Source organism: Sprattus sprattus (assembly GCF_963457725.1).
Source record: "Sprattus sprattus genome assembly, chromosome: 18".
NCBI classification, from domain to species: Eukaryota; Metazoa; Chordata; class Actinopteri; order Clupeiformes; family Clupeidae; genus Sprattus; species Sprattus sprattus.
The window spans coordinates 26,290,061-26,300,796 of NC_137916.1; the positions used below are offsets into that span (position 1 = coordinate 26,290,061).

Consider the following 10,736-nt stretch of genomic DNA (forward strand, 5'->3'; position numbering starts at 1 on the left):
GAGTGTGAAATCTGTTGCCATTACAGCATACACCAATCATCACTTGACATTACAATAGCTGTCTATCATGTCAGTCCCGTTCTTTCTCTCTTTTGCTCTTTCACACACACACACACACACACACACACACACACACACACACACACACACACACACACACACACACACACACACACACACACACACATGCCTGGTACAGCTGAATGCATGGTCAGGCTCCATAAGCAGTCAGCTACAAATGCTTAATTCATATAAATTGGCAGAAATAGCCTTTATTAGAAAAATGAAACTTTTACTTATATACATTTTTTTTTTACATCTTGTAACTTTGCACATTATTTCCTCAGCAACATCAGTATTTACATTTCACGTAGGACAACCTGAACCCACTCCCTTAACATGGTGTACACATACAAAAAAAGAAAAAATTGGAACACAATACATTTCTCTAATCTATCTTTATATGCTACAAATGATTGGAACAGGTGTACGTCAAGGAGCAAGGAGATATGTTCAAAACCATCCCACTGTATAAGTACCTTCTCATGCAATTTGCCGAAAGCAGAAATCATTTCATCAATGAATCAAGAATTTGTGTCAACATTTTTAAGTGATACATCCCAGTTTACTCAAACTGTAAGACATTTTAGCACACACACACAAGTGATAATGCTTTTTTAACCAACAAAAGAACAATTAGGTAGGTCACATGGTTTTATGTGGTTATAGTCACATGACATCCCCCTAGAATAAAATATGTTGGAAAGAAAAAAATCAGATTTTCGACACATAAAATATGAATAACATGTGCAAAATCAAAGTGATTATCTAACAAGAAACATGAGTGACTTAAGTCATTTTCATTTACACAACATCTGTGTGATCCACAGGGGGATCGTATGAACTCCTTAACCTGAGCCACACACGTGGGTAGCCTACAGCCTTGTGCATAAGCTTCTGCATGCAAGATTTATCGAAGCACCTACTGCAGTGCTATAACCATCACTTTCAAACTTGCTTTGCATTCTTATACTACCCACACTAGGAAATAAACAAATCATTTAAAAAAGAGAGTCATTTTATGGTGTATACAACGGGGGGGGGGGGGGGGGGGTTAATGATGTATTTGATAACATTGATCATATTCCACTTCATTCACACAAATTCATCTCCTTTCACAATGTCACACTATAAGCACTTCTCAATTCTCATCCAACAGATTTAGGGGATGTTCTACCAAGTAAAATGATGCGCTAAATAAGTATATACTGTATGTACAGTACCAGTCAAAAGTTTGGACACACCTTCTCATTTTTTGAGAAGTGTTTTCTTTACTTTAATTATTTTCTACATTGTACATTTATACTGAAGACATTTAAACTATAAAAGAACACATGTGAAATGATGTTCTAAACTAAAAAAAGTGTTATCTACCATGTAGAAAATAATAAAAGTAAAGAAAAAACTTCTCAAAAAATGACAAGGTGTGTCCAAACTTTTGACTGCTACTGTATACATCCGGGGGTTTGAATGTTTCAGGGTGGGGGATCAAAAAAGCAAGCTGCCATAGTATTATATATTTTTTTTATTTGGATGGGATTTCTTTTCCACTTTTGAGACGTTTTCCCCGGGAGTATCCCTGAGGGACGCGGAGGAGCCTGAGAGAAGAGAGGAGTTTTGTCCAGAGTGGGAGAGCCCACCGCCGCCCCTGCAGCTCAGTGCGTCTCCCCCGAGATCATGCACCGGGGCCCGGGACGGAGGAGCTCGGAGTTCAGAGAGCAACCCGGGGCCACGGCCTGGATGTTTGGAAGCGGATCCAGCACTGGGGGCCAGCTGCCATCTTGGTTTAAACTACGAGCACTGAGCCGACGGAAGTATCTCGCTACTTCGACTCACTGCAGCTTTTGCACAAAAGTATCGGGAGAGATTTAACACTCCTAGCCTAGACTCAGCTCAGTGGCTCTGCATTGAAAGCTGACTTGAGGTGTGTCTCTGTTTGAGTCTGCTGGTGCTGTGACTATCCGTTGATGCAGTTACAGTGCAAAAGCCTCCCTACAGGAGACAGAGCAGCTCTATTGTTTTGCCCTGGCCTCTTTTGCTCGAGAAAAAGCGCATGATGACTAAGTGGGTGTAAGAGGAGTAATTAGGTCAACACATTCGAGCCCTGGTGACCATGCAATTCCGCAAACCAATCAGAACTCATTATGAAATTATCGTGATTAGTACTATTTTTTTTTTTTCGACTAATGTGTTTTTTTTTTCTTTCTCTTGCTAAGAAAATGTAATCCTGAGCTATGGGTCATTTCTTTCCTCCAAAAAATTGGATGAGTCATTTCTCTCCATCGTTTAGAGCCTGAAATCACCCCCAAAACACACAGTGCACTAAGAGGAGGAGGAAGGAAAGGGGTATTTCAGTGGGGCTACATCAAAAGGGAGGGTCAAATTGGGGCATTTTTTATGTGGAGGGCCCCAGTAATGGCAGGTCTGAGGGGAGAACCCATCAGTGATTAGAGGGTATCTTTCTGGGACGTGTACTACAATGTATTTCTCTTAACTGTTAATGCTTAATGAACTCTTGTGCAATAATTCCTGTCTCAATCTCTCTTTTTCTCTCAGTCTCTTTCTCTATGTTCCTCTATTTTATCTCTTTCACACACACTCACTCACTCTCTCTCTCTCTCTCTCTCTCTCTCTCTCTCTCTCTCTCACACACACACACACACACACACACACACACACACACACAGACACACACACACACACACACACACACACACACACACACACACACACACACACACACACTCACACAACACACACACACACATCATGGTCTCATTTGATTATCTGATAGAGAAAGCAAATATACAGACAAGAGGACCAAAGAGCTTAATTCATATAGGCATATGAGTAAGAACTGAGAAAGTACTAATTTATTTTGTTTGAAAAGCGTAATTTGCTTACGGATTTTTAATAACTCAACTACATTGTTAGACTTAGTCATACTTAAAATATACATAGGTTACTATACTATGGAAAGTAAAAACAAAAAAGTACTCATACTTAAGATCCTTTATTAACTATGGATGGTAGTTGTCTAGTTTGAGGATGCTACATAAAAAAAAAAAAAAAAAACATTTTCTGAAGCAGCTCTTTCACAGACAGATGCAATCAATACCTGACCTGCACCATCACAACAGAACACCCTTTAACCAGCAGAAATAACTCCCCTTTGTTCACTGAAGAGAAAACAAACAAATAAATAAACAAACAAACAAACAAACAAACATGTAGACCAAATGAACACATCATCAGCATGAAGAAAGGAAAGCACATTTGGATTTTGAGGACTGTGAGGAAGTGAACGAAAAGAAAAGCCCAGTAATTCGACTGCTTCTCTGACAAGCCGTAGCGCCTGCCAAGCATCCGCACTTTGGTTAATGAGCAGGAGGGCTGGACACATATTCAAGTGGCATCTGCACTACGTGCTCACCAACCAAACCCCCAGGGGTGGGGTGGTGGGGGGGCGGGGAGGGGTGTGAGTGCGCCTCCACTACCCCTTCCATCACCCCTCAACACCCCTCACCACCTCATCACCCCCCCTTATCAACGCCACTCTATTAGGCATGCTTGATCCAAGCTCACCTTGAATTACAGCGAGGTTATTTACATAGAAAAGAGAAAATCTCCCATCCGTACCTCAATCAAAACACCCACCCCCACCCCCTCCCCCATGCCCCCACCCCGCCCCTGCCCCGTTATTCTAGCTTCAATAAAAAAAGATTCCAGGGCGGCAATCCCCGATTATCCAACCCGAGTGAAGACTTGAGTGAAAATCTCATGACATTAGGTGACATTTCAATGACCTTGTGAACAAAGTGTGGTTGCTTTTTTATTCTACTTCTACAGCAAAAAGGAGTGCTATTATACAGACCGTCGTGAAATTCACACAAAAAATATTTTTTTACTCTTTATAATCATAATTTCATAATGATGTATTTGAACATGAATTTACAAGCCATTTACAGGTGTCTTATATTCAAAATAGTTCCTTAAGTCTTTGAGGATTTAAAAAAAAAAAGCTCTATTCATACAGCAAACGATAAGAAAGACCAACTAAAAGAAATAACAACAGGTCATATCTTTGGAGGGACAGCAGACTCAGAAAAAGGACTTTCATTTTTCTTCTATTACAAGTTAAATCTGGAATACAGGTGACAGGGAGTGGTCAAAAGCATAGGTTTTTTTTCTCACCTGCCAGTTGAGGAGGAGCAAGCCCCCCCACCCCCACCCCCACCCGGCAGGATCAAAAACATGTGGTTTACAGCTTTTGTCAAATTTGATCAAACACCAGGGGTGCCTCGGGGTTCGGAAGCCAGGTCTTTGCTCCTCCTCTTCCCCCAAACACAGCAGCAGTGGATTCACCCCTCCTTTTGCACACACGTCGGAGTGCACCCCTTACACCCCTTGAGTACACCCCTGGAGTACGCCCCTTACACCCCTGGAATGCACCCCTTACACCCCTGGAGTACGCCCCTTACACCCCTGGACTAAGCCCCTTACACCCCTAGAGTACGCCCCTTACACCCCTAGAGTACGCCCCTTACACCCCTGGAGTGCACCCTTACACCCCTAGAGTGCACCCCTGCAGTGCGCCCCTTACACCTCATTGGTGATCGTAACATCATTTAAAAAAAAAAAAAAACATACAAAGTGTTACATCTGGGTTGCATGCTGTTTTCTTTTCTTTTTTTCTTCATGTCATCAAAAAACATTTGTTTCTGTTAACATAGGGAGAGGAGGGGGGGTGGGGGCTTGTCATGACAAGGTCGTAAAGAAAGTTTTCAGTGAATGACTGAAAATAGTCAAAAAAGGACATTTCATACTTTTTTTTTTTTTTTTTTTTACTAGAACTTGATATTTTTTACATGTGCATATTTCTCACACATTAGCTTTTTCAAGCAGCACTTAAAAAGATAAATATAATGATAATGATGACAATTATTATGATTATGTCAATGAGTGTTGTACAGAAATGATTTCAGAACATTGGGTAAGCTGAAATAAATACTAAGATCAAGTTCGCTTACAAAATCCCATACTGGCATTGTTTTTCAAAGTGATATGACAACGCCCTGTACAGTCCATGGTGTAGAAACTCTGTCATTTTTTCTTTTCAATTCTTTTTTTTTGTCATGTGCGATAACGCCTCTCGGTTCATACAGGGGAAAACGGCACGTCTTCCATTTGTTGGTAGCCTTTTGCTACAAGTATGCGAGTAGGAGGCAACAAACAGCAACCCTGAACACAGAGGCGACCACACAAACTTCCCACAACATCTCTCCTAATTTTTTTGTTGATGTTGTGGTGTGTTTTTTTTTTTTACTGTTGTTGTTCCCGCTTGTTTAATTGTGTTTCGTAACCTTTCCCTTGAAAAGATGGCTACGTTTTGGAAGACCTTGTAACGAGTAAACAACGGTAACAGAGAGGACAGATAGATTTCACTGTGTGACATGCAACACTCGGCATGCCCAGAGTATCCTTTGCTTCACCTCTGCTGTCTGGCCTCGGATAATACAATGTCCACAAAAACCATCCTGAGGTATTTGTTTTTGATATAAAAAGTAGTGGAGCACAATTTTTGGCTGTGTGGTCAAATCAAAGTTGCATGGAGAACTTGCTAATTTTCTACAAAGTACTTTACATAATATACAGCAATAAATAAATAGTCCTGCAGAACATCAAGTTTGCCTGGTAATACCCTATGGTTTCGTTGCTGTGTACAAGTGTATATGTGTGTGTGTGTGTTTATGTGTTGGTGTTTATGTGTGTATGTGGTAGAGAGTGAGTGTGTGTGCTGGCTGTGCGCTGAGCAAAAAATGTAATTAAATCAAAGTTCTCAATTCTTCAAGCTTACCCAAGGTTGTACATGCATTAGTCTTTACATTTAAATGACTCAATGGAAACATATTGGCAAGACAGCCTGTCTCTCCCCCCGTCGACAACACATAGAAATAAACAGTCTCCAACAACAGAAGTGAAGCATTTGTTCAGTGTCACAGTGTGTGTAGCAACAAAGCAGAAGCACTGAACACAATATCTGTGGAACAAAGTTCGATCACAAGTTTTCATCCAACTTTCCAACACACAACTCCACAGTAGTCAGTACCCTGTTTCTGAGGGAGATTATTCCTAGTCAATCTCCACTGGCATTAATCGAGTGTTTCAATGCCTTCCAGGGTCTCGTCAACTTCCTAAGTACAGGTCAAGTGTTAATTGCACAAGCATCCGCTTTCGATGATCTTCACCTTAATGTAAATATGGGTGAGTGTTCTTTTCCAATACCAGAACAATACATGCAAAATAATCTATTCCTGAAGGTAAATTCAAAATTATGCTTAAGAAAGCAAAGATGGGTAGATAACTAATGGTTATTGTGCTACCAAATAAGCTAAATTCTAAAGTCTAAACGGGGGATCAAAATGCCAGAATCCTCCCAAAAATCTATAGTTATAGAATAAAAGCAACAATGCTATGTTGTCATTGTTGAGTGCCATAGAATGAGTATACCCTTAACTCGGCTTCAGCTCCCGTGTCTGTAAACAACTCCTAAAATTATTTCATTTTAGCCCGAGACGTCCCAGACCAGAGGACGGACTGGTTTCAGCTCTCTTTGTGATGAAACCTGCAAACGAGTCCCGACCGGGTTGGCGACGCTCGCGCGACACATGCAAGATTTGCGTTTTATTTACTCTACCCAAAACTAACCCCCCCTCCCTGAAGCCAGTCGCCATCCCGTCTCGCGCCGTCACTATGCCTCGGAGTGGACTCTCAAGGCAGTCCACCCTGTCTCGGCTCCACACATCTCAGGAGAATGCGTGGAGTCGAGAGCCGAGAGCCAAGTGCTGGGTTCATACACAGCACTGGTTTCTGTAATGGCCTATGCGGCCCTATATCCCCCCATTACATGGGCGAATGACTTACTTATTGTCTGTTTGCAATTAGTCCAAACGACCCACCCCACCCCCGCCCAGACTGGGCAACTTTAAAATGCTGAAGACCTTTGGCAAGCACCATGCGGCCGACTCGTTTCATACAAGGATGTGATATCTGTAAAGAGAGAGAGTACTCGGGTACTTTTTTTGATTTTAAGATGGAGGTGGCTATGGCATCCTAAGTGAATATACTGTATATTTATATATATATATATATGTAGTATATATGTCTTTAAACTACACAAAGAGGCCATTAAACATCTGACTCAAGACTAGGTATTTTCTTATACACTCTTCTATTGCTGAACTGTGCCGAATTGAGGACCCGGGGAGCTGAGTATGCACTAGTCTTGTTGGCTACATAAGGCATTACATGCTCTGAAAAGTACATGTCCTTGGGTAATCGACCATCCCTGGAGCAGTATGAAGTGGTGGACTTAACTGAGGACCTCAGATTGTTTTCGTTTCGCGTTTTGATGGGGGCTAACTGTTTGTAAATGTCAGAGGAGCTGCGGCCGTGGAAGAGGCGCGTGTCGTCTCGTAAAGAGTGCATGAAGGGATTGTCTGAGGTGTGGTCGGGGTACAGCGACTTGCTGCGTGCTTTGCTCTCCTCCAGGTTGTGGTTGAAGAACATGGACCTGCTGCCAAACAGTTTGTCGGCCTTGAAGTTGAACATGTTCGCGTAAGGGCTGTCCTCCAGGAAGCGATCCTTCTCCTTGAGGCTGACGCTACGCGCCGGCCTGTTCAGGTCGATCTCCTTCGGCTTCTCCAGCATGATATTGTCAAACGAGTGCTGGCGGCTCAGCCGCAGGCGGTTCCGCTTTTGGACGTGCGGCCCGTCCGTCTGCGGCCAGTAGCTGCCGAACATGTCGTCCTGGTGCTGCATGCTGGGGCCGCCGCTGATAGCATCCTGGAGCATCTGGTCCTCGCTTATGTCGTAGAGGTTGCCCATGTGCAAGCAAGCTTCGCAGCGGTTGTAGGGGGAGCGAAGCGGGCCGGGGTAGTGGGTGGCGCCGGCCGGGAAGTTTGGGACCTTGGATAGACAGCTGCGGCAGTGAGTCTGTTTGTAGCGGTCGTTGCTCTCGTGAGGGCTGAGGGGCTGCTTGTCCTTGGCGTTGCTGTAGTGCTTGTTGTAGGCGTTGTCGGGGAGCAGGTCGGAGTCCTCGTGATGGAGGGGACTGCTGTTGAGATGAATGATGGGCTGGTCGCATTTGCGGTAATTGTCGTTGTGGTCGGAGTACATCTCGGGGAAATCCAAATCGTCTGTAGCCAGGCCCCGGCTCTCTCTGTAGTGCAGTGGATCTGAGTGCAGGCTCAGCTCCCGGTCAGAGTCTATGGTGTATATTTTCGGGCCGACCTGCTTAGTCTTTAAGTAGGACAGCTCGGCTTCGCTGCAATCCCTAGGGTATTTTGGAGTTGTCGATCTTTTTTTTAAGTTGTCCTTGGCTTTCAGGTGCTTGTTGTTATCCGGATCCTGGTAAGAGGCGGCCCGGCTAGAGCACTCGGAGATGTCGGAGTGGGCCGCCTCCTCCGGCAGGTAGCGCTGGCTCTTCATGGACAGCCGGGGGTCCGGGGCCAAAGTGTCGGGGCCCGGACCCTGACGCACGGTGTCCACAGACTTCTTCCACAGGGCCCTGGGCTTGGCGTTAGTCTGCGACGCATCTGCGCTCACCGCCACCTCCACCGTGTTGGGGTTGGTCTCGTTGAGGGTGAGCGGGTGCTGGCCCTGGAAGATGTAGTTGTTCAGGTGGTCCTTGTGCCGGTTGGCCAGGTAGGTCTGCAGGTCGCCGGGGTCGGCGTAGATCATGTCCTTTGGGGTGTAGCTGCGGTTGTCGGTGTAGATGAAGTTGCCCTTCTCCGCCATCATGTCCATGATCATGGGACTCGCGGAGTGCATGTACTCGGCCGCACGCTTGGGCGAGTTGATCCGCGAGGCGCTGAGGTTGGTCATGTTGGTCATCTGCTTGGCCGACTTGACCAGCTTTAGCATGTTGGCCTGCGGACTGAAGTCCAGGTCGGACGACTTCTTGTTCATCTCGATGTGGACGCCGTGGATGCAGCTCCATATGCCCTGCGAAAGCAAGACACACACAGACACACACACACACACACACACACACAGACACACAGCGGAGTCAGTCATCTCGATGTGCGAAGGGATTTCACACAACCCCCCCCCCCCCCCACATCCCCCCCTCCCCTTCCTCCTGCCTGTGGAGATCTGTTTGTCTTACCAAATGACTCCTCATAGAGGAGCCGGCTGCCATCCCCCCCGGGTTAGATCGAGGCTGACATTTTGAAAACGTTAGGACTTCAACACTGAGCACTTTTTTTTTTCCGTTAACGACTTTAGAAATAACGTCGAGCCGTGGCTCTTCGGCTTGAAATGAATGCGGCCCGTTCACCGGCACGGCGGGGCACGTCGTCTCATTACTCCGAAACCACACTGAGTCCCGCAAGCACTCTCTTCCTCCCTACTCTCTCTCTCTCTCTTCTCCTCTAATAAATATGTGATCTTTCTCCCTGTTCCACGGGGCTCCTCTTGAGCTCGTATCACATTATAGCAGGCCCTGCTAATAAGAGCCTCCCACGCTCTTTCCCCCTCCGACAGCTCTGTGCGCCGCGCATACAGATATCCACATAGGAATCAAAACAAAATACCCCACATACAGCAAGTTGGAGGGGATTTTAAAAAGCAGTAGTTCTCTCCACAGACTGTGTCATTAAAACCTCACCGACCATGAATGACAGGGCTTTCTAATTGGGGGATGAGCAATGAATACCAATCGGGATCTCCTCGAGACGGAAAAACCCTTCCTTAAGACAGATACGCCCCCCGGGGATGTGAAGAAGCACTCACTGACACTTTTCAACTCAATTATTATTAAAACCCCCCACTGAGTCAAGTCCCTAAAAACAACAGAGATATGCCAATATGTCTATTCAATGATGTTTTCATTGTTCACATAACAGGACTATACATGTAACACTACCAACAGTCCAATGCAACAGTTCAATTAGGCTGGGAAAGTGGTAAACATCTCAACTGCCTGCCGAGGTATTTAGGTTTATTGTGATTCATGTATGTATGTTTGTGAGTTAAGTGTAAGCTACTGGATGACCTTAATTTCCCCATCTATCTATCTGAGGTGAAGGTCTAATGACTGTAATGACTGAGTCTCTGTTTAAGTAGGGTTCCCAATGTTACTCCCGGTGTATGTCTCAACCAAAGGGCCTGGTTTTCAATTAACTTTATACGAACAAACGCAAATTGAATATAATGATAAAATGGAAATAGAAACACAAATAGAATATTTCATATACTCCCACATAAGGGGTTCCTGCCCACACCATGTGACCTTTCACCCCGGTAATTTCAGGAGTGTACGTGCATGTGTACACATCTATGTGGTTGTGTGCCGACCTCTGTGTATGTTTGTGTATATGTTATGTACGTGATATTAGCTATACGCAGGGAAAAAATAGATTCAATTCCTAGTGCTATTGGTTGGGGACTTCCCACAGCGTCCAATCTATGTGCACATGTGTGCGGTATGTTCGTGTATATGTATGTACAGTATGTATATGTTATGTACGTGCTATTAGTTACACGCAGGAAAAAAATAGGTTAAATTCCTAGTGCTATTGGTTGGGGACTTCCCACAGCGTCCAATCCTCTCGCGGCCTCATGGTAGTACTCATATCCAAACAGCCTAGCCTTTAACACTACAGGGTGCACTA

General features: G+C 44.7%; 1 protein-coding gene across 1 annotated transcript in view; it reads right to left on the minus strand.

Annotated features, from left to right (window-relative positions):
* Positions 1–7,248: 7,248 nt before the first annotated feature.
* grin2aa (glutamate receptor, ionotropic, N-methyl D-aspartate 2A, a) overlaps positions 7,249–10,736 on the minus strand; it is a gene marked incomplete at both ends in the record, with an annotated part of 143,077 nt that continues 139,589 nt past the window's right edge. Inside the window, one exon of the mRNA XM_080856993.1 lies at positions 7,249–9,066. Within this exon, the coding sequence (XP_080713119.1) occupies positions 7,249–9,066 (1,818 nt within the window). The remainder of the gene's footprint in view (positions 9,067–10,736) is intronic.